The sequence below is a fragment of the Oncorhynchus masou genome, chromosome 33 (genome assembly GCF_036934945.1).
Source record: "Oncorhynchus masou masou isolate Uvic2021 chromosome 33, UVic_Omas_1.1, whole genome shotgun sequence".
Lineage (NCBI taxonomy): Eukaryota > Metazoa > Chordata > Actinopteri > Salmoniformes > Salmonidae > Oncorhynchus > Oncorhynchus masou.
This window is the reverse complement of record NC_088244.1, coordinates 30,654,633-30,671,553: the sequence shown is the minus strand read 5'-3', so window position 1 is coordinate 30,671,553 and position 16,921 is coordinate 30,654,633. Positions and strand designations below refer to the sequence as shown.

The 16,921-nt window shown below is 40.3% G+C and overlaps 1 protein-coding gene and 1 long non-coding RNA gene across 3 annotated transcripts in view; both read left to right on the top strand.

The window, feature by feature from the left end:
* The window catches only part of LOC135528242 (uncharacterized), a 28,678-nt gene extending 26,817 nt beyond the window's left edge, over positions 1-1,861 (top strand). The window contains exon 4 of one of the 2 annotated variants that reach the window (XR_010453523.1): positions 470-1,861. This is a non-coding gene — a long non-coding RNA (uncharacterized LOC135528242). The remainder of the gene's footprint in view (positions 1-469) is intronic. The other variant, XR_010453524.1, reaches the window with a different exon arrangement.
* Positions 1,862-2,039: 178 nt separating this feature from the next.
* On the top strand, positions 2,040-15,217 carry LOC135528239 (N-fatty-acyl-amino acid synthase/hydrolase PM20D1.2-like). Its single transcript, XM_064957186.1, has 13 exons — positions 2,040-2,370; positions 2,485-2,571; positions 10,223-10,458; positions 11,210-11,296; positions 11,381-11,514; positions 11,699-11,818; positions 12,311-12,386; positions 12,543-12,604; positions 12,728-12,806; positions 13,082-13,153; positions 13,374-13,539; positions 13,703-13,802; positions 14,175-15,217. Exons 1-13 carry the CDS (start codon positions 2,151-2,153, stop codon positions 14,302-14,304), a joined length of 1,569 nt encoding a protein of 522 aa, XP_064813258.1. The 5' UTR covers positions 2,040-2,150; the 3' UTR covers positions 14,305-15,217.
* The last annotated feature ends 1,704 nt before the right edge of the window (positions 15,218-16,921 follow it).

Below are 16,921 nucleotides of genomic sequence, written 5' to 3'. Positions count from 1 at the left end.
TTTCTAACAGCATATCAAGGCACTTACATGTTTAGTTGTCTTTCAGATTCATTCCCATCTTTCCACTCTTTCAACAGTTCATACACTAGAGCTACGGTGTATATGCAGGTCTACATGGTATACTTTATTATCCTGTTAATGGTTTTACCATCACTGTGACTGATTGGGTTGTTCATGTATATAACCAAGCTAGTGCATTAATAAAAGTGCTCATTCATACCGAAAATAATGTTTTACTAAGAAAAGGTTTGGGGGAAATGTCTTGGTTCACTGAACTTTTACCTCACGACTTTGAACCTAAGGTCTTGCGCAATAACCACAAGTGGCTTTATGACTTTCCCCTAACCTTTTATCTCTTTGCCATTCCACCCGATCTGATTTAAGATGGTGAGGGACACTGGCAGTGTGGATGTTTCTCTTTCCTCTCATCTGTTTGGGTCAGACAGTCTGATTGGTTTCTCTTCTTCAGGAGCCGGTCACAGATGTCCTGATGGAGTTCCTAGAGATCGAATCTATACACACTGGCATTGTGTAAATCCAGTTTCCATAAAACAACACTACACATACAGAAGCCATGACAATTAGGGAATAGTCACCATTTGTAAGGTAGCTATCTCTCAGGTTAAATAAGGCTATGTCCCAGAGACTTTATGGTTACTGCTTACTGAGGCTACCTAGATTCCATATTCTCCTACTTATTTGTCTACCTTTTTTATGTGGTAAATTATACTCTTGCTCCATTGCCACCGGTCCGAGGCCTATCAAGGGTGCAGCGGGGCAACCAGTCCAGTTTAAATACCCAGACCTGCCTGCCAGTCCAATGACCCTACAGAGACAGGCATTGAAGCGCTGCCTGGTGCCTCTGTGGGCCCAGATCCTGGTCTTCCTCATCTTGACTTGCCTCCTCGAACTCATCTACTCTGCCATGGAGCACAGCTCGGACCATCCCTTTGTGGCCTTGCTGGACAACCTCAGTATGGGGACAGCGACTGAGGGACTGTCGCTCCAGTATGACCCTTAGGACTCATCTGTACACCCTCTCTAGGGAGGAGTAACTCTACTGCTCTAGATCTGTGTACTGACTCTCCACCCTTCTCCTAAAGGGAGAAATCATTTTATGCATGAATTTAATAATGGATAAAACTTAATCCAGCCAATGCTTATACCAATCCTAAACTTTAAAATCCATGATGTGAAGTAGTGCACACTTGGGGGTTAAGGAAGGATGCTCCACAAATTGGTTTACAGTTGTGAGGAACTTAATTTGGTCACTGTAATTCACCTTTTCACTTTGGATGATGCCACTCTTAACCAAGCAAGGTCGCCATTATAACCTTGTTGGTTGGAAAATGTTCAGATGAAACTACTGTTCAAATATATACAGTGATGCTGCAAGTGCAGAAAATAAAGTGATTAGGCCTAATTTAGAGAAATAATACCATTTTGAGATTTGTAACTGAATGGAAGATGTATTTAATTAAAAGTATGTATCAAGGAGAACTGAATGGCGTTACGGCTACAATTTACACATTGGTTCAGTTGGGGTTATCAAAGTCCAGTCTGTGTTAGAGTTCATCAAAGATGTGATCAGGGACAGTATTCTCTTGTTTTAAAGGTTTTGTAAATGTATTTTTATTCAGTAGTTTTTGGGCACTGAAATGTCAAACTAATAAGCAATATTAAAAAATATATTTTGTGAATACTCATTACCTTTTCGAACCTATCTGTAATTTTTCCGTTTCTATTTTGGGTGTGAAATAGCTACTTTAAACAAAAAATGTTAGGGAATTCAGTGTTTTTTTTTTCAAGAGTTGCTTTTGTGTTTGAGTTATTTTGAATAAAGAGATTTGTTTCATTTGGACATGGTCCCAAATGAATAACTCATGCAGTATGACATTTTGATTCAAACTGCATGCATGTGCATATTTAGTAGAACAGTTCGTCAGTATGCTGATTATCTGGTGACATATGTCAGTGCTATCTTGGATCCTTGTGATGACCATACTCGAACTTTAACTCTTTCCATTTCAAATGTTAATTTAAGGGTGGGTACCCTATTTCAAGCCGAGCACATGACGCTCTAACGATCATATATAAAAACGTCACGAGCAGCTGCATTAACACGCTGTGTGTACTGTCAAATAGTAAAAATGACTGACCGCAGTGGAAAATTTAATATTTGGAAGTTAGTCAAAATTGTGTCTCTCAGCTTATTATTCGTTGTTATAGTATGTTTCGTTGCAGCCACTTTAAGGACTCTGACGTTTGACGTGAATTCAGGACTTCAACTTGCACACTGGGAAAAGACGAACAACATTGCGTCTGACATAAACCAGCACCAGCGAAAGGAGCTTCTTGCTAATTTCAGAGGTAAGATCCGGCCTAACTTCATCAAACTTGACAGCCTATGTTGTGTGAATAATCGCTATAACATGCACACTAAATTTGGTCAACTCCACCGGCTTTTTTTTTTTTTGTATGCAGAGGCAATCCAGATTCCCACGGTGTCAACAGCGAAGACGCAGCTCAACATCACCGCACTGGGCGAGTTCGACAGCTTCCTGAGGAGAGGTAACTTTGTTTAGGTCCCGGGAGTATACGATGATCCATTCCATAGGCAGACGGTTAATGTAGGAAACATGTTTTCACTGAGCACACAGTTACCAATTAGCATTTCGACACTGCTTTATGATACTCAAGCAGAAATGCATCAGTTTACTCCACTAGCAATGATATCACGTGAAAAAAAATGGATGTTTGGCGCTGGTGCTATAAATTATGTTGGGGGGGGGGGGGCGCAGAAACCGCCTCAGAAACCGCCTCAGAAGGTAAGCAACATTTACGTACCACTGCAAATATACGGTTAATGGGATAATGTTGCTTTCACGCTGACGCGATTGTAGATTTACTGCGAGGAGTTGGCCGACAAGCTGTTTGGCTAGATAGCTACAGCATCTAGTTAGCTAACATTTGTCTTTGCTTACTGTTGGGGAGGGTGGGGCGTTCTCTTTGGCTCGCAATGGTTAGAGGTTTTCTCCCCTCGCACCCTGTCTCTCTCGATTTGGTGAAACAAATCGTTTAATACATTCAAACCTCCTATTCTTAGTAGAGGTCTACCGAATGATTTTTCAACGCCCATTCCGATTATTGGAGGACCAAAAAAAAGCCAATACCGATAATTGTTATTTATTTGTAATAATGACAATTACAACAATACTGAATGAACACTTTTTTACATTTTTATTTTACCCCTTTTTCGTGGTATCCAATTGTTAGTAGCTACTATCTTGTCTCATCACTACAACTCCTGTATGGGCTCGGGAGAGACGAAGGTTGAAAGTCATGCGTCCTCCGATACACAACCCAACCAAGCCTTTCTGCTTCTTAAAAAGAGCGCATCCAACCCGGAAGCCAGCCACACCAATGTGTCGGAGGAAACACCATGCAACCTTGGTTAGCGCGCACTGCCTGCCACAGGAGTTGCTGGTGTGTGATGAGACAAGGATATCCCTACCGGCCAAGCCCTCCCTAACCAGGACAACACTATGCCAATTGTGCGTCGCGGCCGGTTACAACAGAGCCTGGGCGTGAATCACTGCGCCACCCGGTTAAGGGCCTGAACACTTTTTTACACTTAATATAATACATCTATAAAATCCATTTAGCCTCAAATAAATAATGAAACATGTTCAATTTGGTTTAAATAATGCAAGGACAAAGTGTTGAAGAGAGTAAAAGTGCAATATGTGCCATGTAAAAAAGCTAACGTTTAAGTTCCTTGCTCAGAACATGAGAACATATGAAAGCTGGTGGTTCCTTTTAATGAGTCTTCAATATTCCCAGGTGAGAAGTTTTAGGTTGTAGTTATTATAGGACTATTTCTCTCTACCATTTGTATTTCATATACCTTTGACTATTGGATGTTCTTATTGGCACTTTAGTATTGCCAGTGTAACAGTATAGCTTCCGTCCGTCTCCTCGCCCCAGGAACACATCAACAACAGCCACCCTCGAAGCTTCGTTACCCTTCGCTCCACAAAAGCCGCTCCACAAAAGCCGCGGCCCTTGCAGAGCAAGGGGAACAACTACTCCAAGTCTCAGAGCGAGTGACGTCACCGATTGAAGCACTATTAGTGCTCACCCCGCTAACTAGCTAGCCATTTCACATTGGTTACACTAACCTAATCCCGGGAGTTGATAGGTTTGAAGTCATAAACAGCCCAATGCTTGAAGCATTGCGAAGAGCTGCTGGCAAAACGCACGCAAGTGCGTTTGAATGAATGTGTACGAGCTGGTGCAGGCTCAGTCAGACTGCTATATCAAATCATAGACTTAATTATAACATAACACACAGAAATACGAGCCCTTTGGTCATTAATATGGCCGAATCCGAAAACTGTCATTTCGAAAACAAAGCGTTTATTCTTTCAGTGAAATACGGAACAGTTCCGTATTTCATCTAACGGGTGGCATCCCTAAGTCTAAACATTGCTGTTACATTGTACAACCTTCAATGTTATGTCATAATTATGTACAATTCTGGCAAATTAATTACGGTCTTTGTTAGGAATAAATGGACTTCACACAGTTCGCAACGAGCCAGGCGGCCCAAACTGCTGCATATACCCTGACTGCATGCATGGAACTCAAGAGAAGTGACACAATTTTTCTAATTATAAGAAATTCATGTTAGCAGTTAATATTAACTAAATATGCAGGTTTAAAATGTATACTTGTGTATTGATTTTAAAGAAGGGCATTGATATTTATGGTTAGGTTTAGTGCAACGACAGTGCTAAATCATCACCCGTTTGGCCCAGAGGCTGTGATTCGATGAGAAATTAACAGGCACCGCATCGATTATATGCAACGCAGGACACGCTAGATAAACTAGTAATATCATCAACCATGTGTAGTTAACTAGTGATTATGTGAAGATTGTTTTTTATAAGTTTAATGCTAGCTAGCCACTTACCTTGGCTTCCTGCTGCCCTCACGTAACAGGTAGTCAGCCTGCAACGCAGGCTCCTCGTGGAGTGCAATGTAAGGCAGGTTGTTAGAGCGTTGAACTAGTAACCGGAAGGTTGCAAAAATGAATCCCAGAGCTGACAAGGTAAAAATCTGTCGTTCTGCCCCTAAACAAGGCAGTTAACCCACTGTTCCTAGGCCGTCATTGAAAATAAAAATGTGTTCTTCACTGCCTTGCCTAGTTAAATAAAGGTGTAAAATAAATAATAAAAATAAAAAATAGACCAAATCGGTGTCCAAAAATACCGATTTCCGATTGTTATGAAAACTTGAAATCGGCCATTCCGATTAATCGGTTAACCTCTAATTCTTAGTAACAATTTGATATGCAGCAAGTGAGACCACGGAGGTGACCATTTCTGTTTTTAGCAAGTCTGCTATTTAGTTAGAGAGGAACGTTGCTTGTCACCTGCCGAGGGAGAGAGGCCCCCCCCGCGAGGACTGCCAGTCAACTACATATTTGTATGAAATTAAAGATGCTCATTCTGTTTTGGTTTATTTGATATTATTAGGCCTGTATTCATCCCATGTTTAACATGTATATTTCTCGTCAGGATGGCCTCTTCTGACCAATTAGTTTGAATAATGTAAGTACACACAGTCTGTGAGGGTGGGGTAAAAGGTGGGACAGATGCAAGGTTTCCAATAGCTGGCTTTTGGCCGTAAATAAATGAATAGAGCTAAATACAATTTGGAAGAGGTGAAAAATTCCCATTGAGAAATAATGATTTTTAGCCTATTCATTGATGGAACTAACAGTTGCTCTAAATACATTTGACCAGTCATGCTTATTGGTCTATGGGGTAATTTAGTGGACTTTAATTGGCGCTGTCAGACAGATGGTTGTATGAATTTGGGATCAATTCAGCAGCATACCACGCAGCATACCACCCTGCATACCACTGCTGGCTTGCTTCTGAAGCTAAGCAGGGTTGGTCCTGGTCAGTTCCTGGATGGGAGACCAGATGCTGCTGAAGGTGGTGTTGGAGGGCCAGTTGGAGGCACTCTTTCCTATATTTTTTTCCACTCCTTCCTGTGCCCCGGGGTAGTGATTGGGGACACTGCCCTGTGTAGGGTGCCGTCTTTCGGATGGGACTTTCCTTGCTCTCTGAGGTCATTAAAGATCCCATGGCACTTATCGTAAGAGTAGGGGTGTTAACCCCCTGGCTAAATTCCCAATCTGGCCCTCATACCATCACGGTCACCTAATAATCCCCAGTTTTCAATTGGCTCATTCATCACCCTCTCCCCTGTAACTATTCCCCAGGTTGTTGCTGCAAATGAGAACGTGCTCTCAGTCAACTTACCTGGTAAAATAACAGATAAATAAATGAATTTGAGATCTATTGTCCTATACCTGTCTTTTTTGGGTATTTCTTTCTCGACAAGCTGACCAATAGAATAGGTCAACATTTCTACTTGGATAGTAGATTGACATATGCTCGTAGGTGGTGTGTCCATAAGTATAAGTCAATTTAAATTAATTGCTAAAATTATATAGCCTAATTAGCCTACTCCAGTTTATACAGAAATAAAGTCATTCAAAATAGGTTACTAAAGCATGATTTGGCCACAGAGGAACATTTAGATTCCCCAAGCCTTAAAAGAAAAAACAAGTTGTGGATTATTTTAAATGGCATAGACTACAGTTGGAAGCAAAGGCAATGCGTGCAATTTGGGCAGCGTGCGCAGCAAATTCCGTAGATGATTATTGAGTTGCTACTGTCTGTGGAAAGTAGAGGAGGCCCAGCCAGGCATATCACAATATTTCAAAATATAATTGCGTGAAAATGTAGTTTGGAAAGCAAATGGTATTGCTGTAAAGAGAAGACAAAGACTCAAATCAGTATTTTAGTTGTATAAATCCTCAACTTAATTGAGCTAACAACCATAGGCCATAGTCCCATCTTATTGGCACCAGCGGAGAGCCTCGGCCGTATCCCCGGTGATATTCACTTTATCATTGTTGGGTCAGTGCAACTTAAGTTTGTTTTTGGACAATTTCCTCCTCCAGTTGACGGGAGTCATATTCTATTTGTCTCCCGTTCTTGTAGGCCTATTTTATGTACACCGTCGACACGCGTCAATGCATCCTTGGCTTGCATTTTCTGCTAAGACTAATTACCATAATCTAAATGTGATTTATTTCATTCTCAGAACTCTCTAATCAGGTTATGCACCAAATGCATATCGGTCTGCAAAATTTCTCAAATGTCTGTTAAGGTCAAATGTCCGGAGCCACATTTTCATAAAGGAAACCCTGGACAGATGTCAAGGTAATGTGTGAGCACATGATCATTATGCTCAGCGCTTAAACTCTCATGACAGTCTACATTTTAACCATCAAATGTAAGCGTTTTTTCTTTTGTTTATTTAATTTATTTATTTTTTGTTCTGTTTCTTTCTTTTGTGCAAACAGTTTGTTGGTAGACCTTCTTTTTTTTGCATGTCCACTATGAACTAAGGAACTTAGGATATGCACCTAGTGTAATGACATCTGCCTGTATGGAATATTTTATTTGCTGCTAATAAATTGGCCAATAATCTGTTTGGAAAATGGTTTGTTGTGCACACATTTATGAACACTTACAATATCACCTTTGCTAGAATAGCTCAGGAAGGTTAGCTGCCACCAAACACACACATTTTCTCAGGTAATCGAGTCTGAAGCGGTTTGTTAGATCAGTTTCTCTAGCTAAGGTTTTAGAGCGGCGTGTGCAGAAAAAAACGAGTGTCTAGTCGAATTACATACCGTGGGGAAAACAAGTATTTGAAACACTGCCGATTTTGCAGGTTTTCCTATTTACAAAGCATGTAGAGGTCTGTAATTTTTATCATAGGTACACTTCAACTGTGAGAAATGGATTCTAAAACAAAAATCCAGAAAATCACTATGATTTTTAAGTAATTAATTTGATCTGTACCTATGATGAAAAATTACAGACCTCTACATGCTGTGTAAGTAGGCAAACCTGCAAAATCGGCAGTGTATCAAATACTTGTTCTCCCCACTGTAAGTGTTGCTGTTTTTATAAGCACACTAAAACCCTAAAAGTATTACTTCTGGTTAGTTCAGTAGCATGTGTGATTAAATGCGTTAGTCAGTTAAACTAGCATTTTCCCAACTGAGTTATTTATTTTATATTTATTGTGAACAACAATTTATGCACATATTTCAACAGCTAATTTGTAACATTTTGGTGCAATTTTTGGCAAAGGCTTTGACCTGTGCATTATCTCCTGTGACCTTTTTGAACCACAATTTAGGCACAAATTGGACTATCTCGGCAATGGTAAGGCTTACAGACATTAAAACCAAGTGCGCTGTGCTTCTGGGAATATGTTGTATCATTTCAGCTCTAAAAGCAATGTTCATTTTACCCCCCTAACACTCAACACTAGGGATTGTGAAAAGTAATTCTATATGCAGTACCAGTCAATTGTTTGGGCATCTACTCATTCAAGGGTTTTTATTTTACTATTTTCTATATTATGAAGACATCAAAACTATGAAATAACACATGGAATCATGTAACCAAAAAATTGTTAAACAAATTAATGTTATATTTGAGATTCTTCAAAGTAGCCACCCTTTGCCTTGATGACAGCTTTGCACACGCTTGGCATTCTCTCAACCAGCTTCACATGGAATGCTTTTCCAACAGTCTTGAAGGAGTGCTGAAACCTTGTTGGATGCTTTTCCTTCACTCTGCAGTCCAACTCATCCCAAACCATCTCAATTGGGCTGTCAGGTGATTGTGGAGGCCAGGTTATTTGATGCAGCACTCCATCACTCTCCTTGGTCAAATAGCCCTTGCACAGCCTGGAGGTGTGTTGGGTCATTGTCCTGTTGAAAAACAAAGTGCAAATCAGATGGGATGGCGTATATCGCTGCAGAATGCTGTGGGAGTCATGCTTGTTAAGTGTGCCTTGCATTCTAAATAAAGCACCATCACACCACCACCATGCTTCACGGTGTCAACCACACATGCAGAGATAATCCGTTCACCTACTCTGCGTCTCACAAAGACATGGCGGTTGGAACCAAAAATCTCAAATTTGGACTCCAGACCAAAGGACATATTTCCACTGGTCTAATGAACATGGCTCTTGTTTCTTGGCCCAAGCAAGTCTCTTCTTCTTATTGGTGTCCTTTTAGTAGTGATTTCTTTGCAGCAATTTGACCATGAAGGCCTGATTCAAGCAGTCTCCTCTGAACAGTTGATGTCTTAAACTGAAGCATTTATTTGGGCTGCACTTTCTGAGGCTGGTGTGGAGAGCCAGTTTCATCATAGCCCTTGATGGTTTTTGTGACTGCACTTGAGGACTTTCAAAGTCTTTGACGTTTTCTGAATTGATTGACCTTCATGTCTTAAAGTAATGATGTACTGTCGTTTCTCTTTGCTTTCTTGAGTTGTTCTTGCCATAAAATGGACTTGGTCTTTTACCAAATAAGGTTATTTTCTGTATACCATCCCTACCTTGTCACAACACAACTGATTGGCTCAAATACATTAAGAAGGAAAATAAATTCCACAAATGAACTTTTAACAAGGCACACCTGTTAATTGAAATGCATTCCAGTTGAAGCTGGTTGAGAGGATGCCAAGAGTTTGCAAAGCTGTCGTCAAGGAAAGGGTGGCTACTTTGAAGCATCTAAAATATCAAGACTATGAAATGACACATGGAATCATATAGTAACCAAAAAGTGTTAAACTAAAAAAAAAAAGTGTATATATATATATATACATATGTATGTATGTATGTATGTATGTATGTATGTATGTATGTATATATATATGTGTATATGTATATATATATATGTGTATATATATTTTAAAAGCGAACCAGGCACAGCTTCTTTCTTGAGCTCCGACCTGAAGATCATTGATGTCATGATTTGATCTCGTTGTCTTGAAAGCACCATAAAACTCATGGTGCTCATCGCCAGCTCATAACTGTGAAGTTGGATTCAGTGCTTTCGTCTCCCTTAAAACCCAAACGTTGATCCAGGTTGAACTTCATAGCCCCACATTAAAAGTAAGCAATGGTGAGTTGAGAAGACTGCCATAGCTCCATATAAAAAAGTTACCATTGGCTGTTAATTACAGAATTTTTATTTTCACATGGTTGGGGTCGTGGGCCCCCGTGGGAACCACTGCTCTACACTAAACACATGTTTTCCCTGTTCCAGTTTTCCCTACAGTTTTCTCTTCCCACCTGGTCCAGCATGAGGTTGTGGCCAACTACAGCCACCTGTTCTGGGTGCCTGGCTCTGACCTGGCCCTGGTCCCCTACATGCTGCTGGCCCACATAGATGTGGTGCCTGCTGATGAGAATGATGGATGGGAGGTCCCACCATTCTCTGCAAAGGAGATAGATGGATTCATCTATGGTAGAGGGACCATCGATAACAAGCAGTCCGTCATGGTGAGTGTTGACCGTAGGTAGAGGTTTATGGGACTTCCCAAGGCGCTCTGGTCTTTTTTGGGAACTCAGTTGGGGTCTCAATTTACTGTTGCGTGTTAGAAGTAGTAGAATACACAAGGTGCAATTTTTTAAATTTTGTTGTGCATCATCAGTTTCTCTTTTTATGTGAGCCACTGATAGTCAGTCAATTAGCCCTTGTCAGCTACATTATTTTAGATTGCTGGTCGCAAAACTAATTTAGCAATCTAAACTTGTTGTCATGTTCAAATTACCTGCTGGGGGGATGACCTGCTGGGGGGGGGATGACCTGCTGGGGGGGGGGGGCCTCCCATTGATTTTGTTAGTCAGTCTCACTCAGATATATTAAACTGCAAACATTTGTCCACTCTACGGCAAAATGGGTAGAACTGCATGAAATGTGCTGTAAACAGCAACGACAACAAAAAATCCAACCCATGGAAAAATGAGTAGAATTGCATGAAATTAGTTATAAAATTGCGAAATCTGTAATTGGAGTAAACTTGCTTAAAACGGCAACATTTTCTCTACACCCTGTGGCAAAATGTGAAGAATTCACTGAAATTAACTCTAAAAAGTACAAATTCTCTGTGCTGTCAAGAGCAGGGACACCCCGATCAATGTTGCCCATCCCTGATTTAAGCCAATTTAACAATGTGTTTACTGTTTTTCCTCATCCAATGATACGATTTCATATTGTCAGAATTTAAACAGCCTATTTTTTTCACTGTAGGGAATCCTCCAGGCGCTGGAGTACCTGTTGATAAGAGGTTATTCTCCGCAAAGGGGATTCTTCATTGGTCTGGGTCATGATGAAGAGGTTTGTGAAGTTAGTAGAGGTATTTTATTTCAGAAACCCGAAAGGGACAGAATTCAGAAGCATGATCTTCTCTTTGTACTGTAGGTGGGTGGCTTGCAGGGGGCCATGAACATAGTGAAGGTGCTGAAGAGGAAAGGGGTGCAGCTGGCGTTCATACTGGATGAGGGTCTGGCTGTGCTGGATGGAGTCATCAGTGGTCTGCAGGGGCCTGCTGCTCTGTAAGGATTCATTCATTAACTCTTGTCTCATATGTTAGGCTCTATAGCACTTTGTGACACTCTGCTGATGTAAAAAGGCCTTTATACATGCATTTTATTAAGTGCTACTTATAAGGTTTACGTCATAGGTTGCACTCACTGTTTATTAAAAGTGTGTGGGCCTGCCTGTGTGTATATGTGTCAGGATTGGGATCAGTGAGAAGGGACAAGCCACGGTGAAACTGAGTGTCTTCAAGGCCCCGGGTCACTCCTCCATGCCTCCCAGAGAGAGCAGCATCGGCATCCTGGCTGGAGCTGTCAAAAGGTGAAAGGGGATTTGGGAATCACACTCATCACGGACTACATGGGTCTTCTATGTATAGCCATTGCTTAACACCTACAGATACAGTTCAATGAAGGGGAATTCCACTTTTCTTGCTTGGTCAGCCATGAACATTATAGAGCCTGAGACAAATATTTTATAAGGCCCAAGGTTCAGGTTTTATTGTCACGCACATAAGTGTAGTGAAATGCCTTGTTTGCAAGCGCTATCCCAACAATGCAATAATCAATATCCATAGTACTATGATGTAAAGTAGTACAAAAACGCACAAGAAATAGAAATAAGAAGAACACGAGAAAGTAAGTAAGTTGTATACACCTCTCAGTTGAGTATGAGTGAACTCCTTAAAGGGAGGACATTTCTTAATCGGCTAGTTATACATTGTTTTAGGTCTGCATTATAGAGTATATTGTGTCATGTCATGTTGTGAACCTAAGCCCACATTCTCTAAGCACACGTGATCTGTTTTGTCAGGTTGGAGGACAACCCTATGCCCATATTGTTTGGTGAAGGCCCTGAGCGCAGGACCTTTGAACACTTAGCTCACAGGGTAATGCTGTGTTTCTAACCTCTGTCCTACATTGGCTTCAATTATCCTATGGGATGTTCTGCGATATAAAGTGTAGTGTTTAGTACTAGTCTTAACATCATTTTTTAAATAAGTACACAGCTTTTTAAATCACTTTGAAATGTCTTTGTATTACAGTTTGGACTCCCAATAAAGTTTGTCATGTCAAATATGTGGCTGTTCTCTCCACTTATTGGCAGGTAATTTCCCTCACTGAATTTCTCTGGTTTGTTCCACCTTGATTATTTCAATGACATTTGAAATAATTGCAGATTATACTTCATTGAGCTATAAAACCTAAATAACATGTATTTATGTTACAGAGTATTGGAAAGAAGTCCTGACACAAATGCTTTTTTGAGAACCACAACTGCAGTCACCATGTTCAACTCAGGTGTTAAGGTACAATATCTTGTTATAATAAATGAGTTCTAGTGCATGAAGGTGTTCTGTTAAAGTGATGCTCCTGAGGTTTTCTATAGTTTCAGCAGTAGTTTGTCTCGAGACCACTTTCAATATGGGGTCTTTGAAATTGTTGTAATACGTCATACATTTCGTGTGATATGTTCTTTGAAAGAATGTTGTATATGTTCAGAATTCCAATTGTTTTATGTTATATAGTCTTGGGCTGCATCTATTAAGCAAATACAATACTTGGATGTGTCTATTCTTCATAGGTGAATGTTCTTCCCTCCCTTGCTGAGGCCTATGTGAATCTGCGGATACATCCAGCACAGACCGTAGAAGAGGTGGGGATTAGCATTTTATACATCTACATATTTGGTTCAACAGCATGTTATATTCAAAATGCATGTTCTATTATACTGTAAAGCTAAAATCATAGGTACATCTCACAAAACCGAGACTCTGAATGTATAAACCATTTAGTCATGCTGGCAACTTTGAAGTACAGTTCAAGGAAACTCTCCCCAGTTTTCAAAATGTATAGTGTTCGTGTCTTCCTGTCAGGTTCTAGAGTTCATCCAATCCACAGTGGGAGATGAGAGAGTGAAGATGGAGCTGGTGACTGGTTTTGACCCACTGCCTGTCAGCTCATATGATGAAACATCCTTTGGGTTCCAGACCATCAAGAAGACCCTGCTGGACCAGTTCCCACAAGTTACTGTTGCGCCTGGTAAGAAACGGAATAGAAGAGGAAGTGGTATGTTTGATTTGCCCACTGTGATGTTAGGGAAAGGGGGGGATCCTGTTTTTGGTATGATTTTTTTTTAGGTAACATGTTCACATTTTTATGACATAGTATTCAGCATACAAATCTATCATATTCCAACGTGCAGGTGTCTGCATCGGGAACACAGACAGCCGCCACTACACTGACCTGGCCAAGGACATCTATCGCTTTGCACCTACCTGGATCAGACCAGGGGACACCCAGAGGTACGACTCATTGTAGCTGGAGCACTGGATATTCTGTAGAGAAGAGCTCTCTTTATCAGGTGTTGAATGTAGTCATAGTAACTGGATAATACTGTACAACATACTGTATCTTTCAATAGCCTGTTGGGGTTGAGGAGATTGTTCTAACACTGCCCTTTTGTTGACCGAGAGACTAAAACTCCAGTCTTATGATCTAGCCATGTGACACGGTTGAACCATAAAATGTATGTCAGCCCTACATGCACAGCGTCTTGACAAGGAAGGTTTAACAATGCCCTCTGTTTGCATTGAACAAACAAGATAGTCTCACCTTACTAACACTGTAGTTTGCTTGCTATCGTTCCACTGTTTATGCATTCTCTACATTTCCAGGTTCCATGGTATTAACGAGAGGATTTCAAAGAAGAACTATGAGGAACTGGTGGTCTTTTATTTCAATCTGATCCAGAACTGTGACATCAAGGAGCTCCCTTCTCCCCACAGTGCTGGCCATGAGCTCTAAAGCAGTAGGGTATTTGGGGGCCACTATTACATTCATAATCTAGATAGAATCTAACAACAAACTCATTTTTATTTACCCCTTCAGGATGGGTCCCTCCTTTATTTTGGATGAAGTACAGACATCTCTTGGTGATGCTAAAATATATATAATATTATTAATAAACAACAACAAACTACCAATGCTATAGTTTGAATGAAGACAGTCTGATTGTATTATCAGTGAGTACATCAATTCAATGTTACTCATTACATTTACATTTAAGTCATTTAGCAGACGCTCTTATCCAGAGCGACTTACAAATTGGTGAATTCACCTTCTGACATCCAGTGGAACAGACATCAAAAGGGGGCAGGCTCTCACGAGGAATGAGATTTTGATCTGTGTTGTAAAAAAACAAAACACTGGTGACGGTATTGCATAAGAGAGATGGAGTTTGATTTTTATTATGGCCATAAAGTTTTTAATGGGTATAAAAAATCTATGTAATATGTTACTATTTTGTTATTGGTCATTGACGTGAAACTTGAATTGGAAATCATTGTGATGGGTGAAGTGTATGCAGTGTGCTGTGAGAGCTACTGGACAAATTTCCTCCCTGTGGATTGGTTTCTAAACAAATATAAAGATATTATATCCATTTATTTTCAATGCACATTAATGGTATGAAACTTGAAATTGCTATATTTTGACTAAGCGTGATATCTTACTTGGTACTTGAGGTTTTTTTGTTGTGAATATTTAATACAGGTTAATTGAGGTGCAACACTTGATTTATCTGTTTGAGAACTGAAATTCTAAAAAATGTCTTGAAATACTGCTGCCCGGTGTGCGAGGTACTGGGCCAATAAAGCTGAAGATATCATTAATGTGGGCGAGTGGTGAACTTAATGGTTAATAAACATGATGCACTGTGGTGATGGCCATCTTTGTTTCCAGTTGATGTGTCCAAATTGTTACAATGTACAGTCAGACATTATTTTAGAAGTGTTCAGACAGTAGGTCTGTCATTCCAAACCATTAACAAGGAGCTTTACAATAGTTTTTTTCAGCTATACCAAGGTTGTCAGTGTTTGTTCCTTGGGTTTTGGGGTTTTTCCTTTCAATTAAGACCTAGACAACCGGTTGAGGGCAGTGTTGCCAAATTAGCGACTTTATTGCTATATTTAGTGAGTATTCAGACCCCTCTAGCGAACATTTTCAAAAAAAATCGATTATTTCTGGTGTTTATTGGAGGCTTTTGAAGACTGATGTGAAAGCACGTATAGTTCTTACTCTTCTTAACGAGCAGTGGGTGTTGCCGTGGGCCCCACCACCGTCCCAAAGCACTCACAAGCTGCCCAGTCCTCACACAGCAGTCCCTCCCAGCTGCAGTCAAAGCAGGAGATGTTCACTCCTCCACGTCCAGACTGCAATTGAATCGCGCATGTGGGAAGCCGCCGCTGGCTGATCCCTGGCTTACATTCAGGGCGGGATGTAAATGTAAAATGTTCTGTCTAAAATAAATCACTGCACAAAAATAAATCACTGCATTTGACTCACACAGCCTCAGTCACTTACTCACCTTGTCCACTGTGTGTGCCTCTCTGTGACATAAGCTAAACATCTAGCTGGTTAGCTCATGTCTAATCTGTACACTCAAAAATACAGAAAGGAGTGGGAATCAAACCCTGAATTCAAAGGCTGGTTGAAGCCATTATTGATGATACATGGGCATACTGCCTGTATTGTAAGGCTGATTTCTACACCAAACTTAGTGATGTAAAAAAACACATGACAACTCAAAAACAACCTCTAAAGGCAACGCCTTATAACAGTTCCACCCAAAACAAGCTGCCATTTATGGAAAAAACAAACAACCTGAATTAGGGCCAGACTAGTTACCATAATTTTCTCACATTGCCACATTTGGTCCATTTAGATTGTTAATGTAGATATTTATACAAAAAACTTGGAGGCTCCTAAGTGGACCATAAGGTTAAAAACCAAACCAAATTATGAAAAAAAATAACTTCAACAGTGTCTATTTTGGGTCACTTTTGCCGGTCCCAAGCCCGGATAAAGGAGCAGGGTTGGAATTCTGACATTTAAAAAAACAAGAAACAACAGTTCATTTGTAGTTCTAAACATATTTAGGGTGTTTTGTTACTCACTTTTTGTCTCTCCCACAACGTTATTCCTCTCTTCTACAGCGTCCATCACAATTACATGCACATGGCAAATTATGCAAATTAGGTGATGACGTCATTTAGTGACTTCTAGTGACTTTTAGGACAGCCAATAGCTACTTTCCTTACTTAGTAGTTGGCAACACTGGGTGAGGGGAGTTCTTTACTAATTAGTGACCTTTTTCCGCATAATTTCCGGTCACAACTTGTAGACATGCTGCTGTGCGGTTTATTGCTAACCTTACTTTGCTACCTGCCAACTTTACTGTTTTTACTTTTTAATTACCATTTTATATTTTTTATTTTTCCCTTGCTCAACTTTCTTCATTCAACTTTTTCATCCCGGACGCTTTATCTGGATGTGATTTGTCAGGACCTCCACCAGCAAACGCAAAGTAGTAACATTAACATTATGCCTTCTAATTGCAGTCGTTGTACTCATAATATACAGG

Excerpts from the sequence above, each read along its gene's own strand:
- LOC135528239 (XM_064957186.1), top strand. The coding sequence starts at position 2,151 with ATGACTGACCGCAGTGGAAAATTTAATATTTGGAAGTTAGTCAAAATT. Across the intron at positions 2,371-2,484 it reads GCTTCTTGCTAATTTCAGAG|AGGCAATCCAGATTCCCACG; the intron begins GTAAGATCCGGC and ends TTTTGTATGCAG. Across the intron at positions 13,154-13,373 it reads CAGCACAGACCGTAGAAGAG|GTTCTAGAGTTCATCCAATC; the intron begins GTGGGGATTAGC and ends TCTTCCTGTCAG.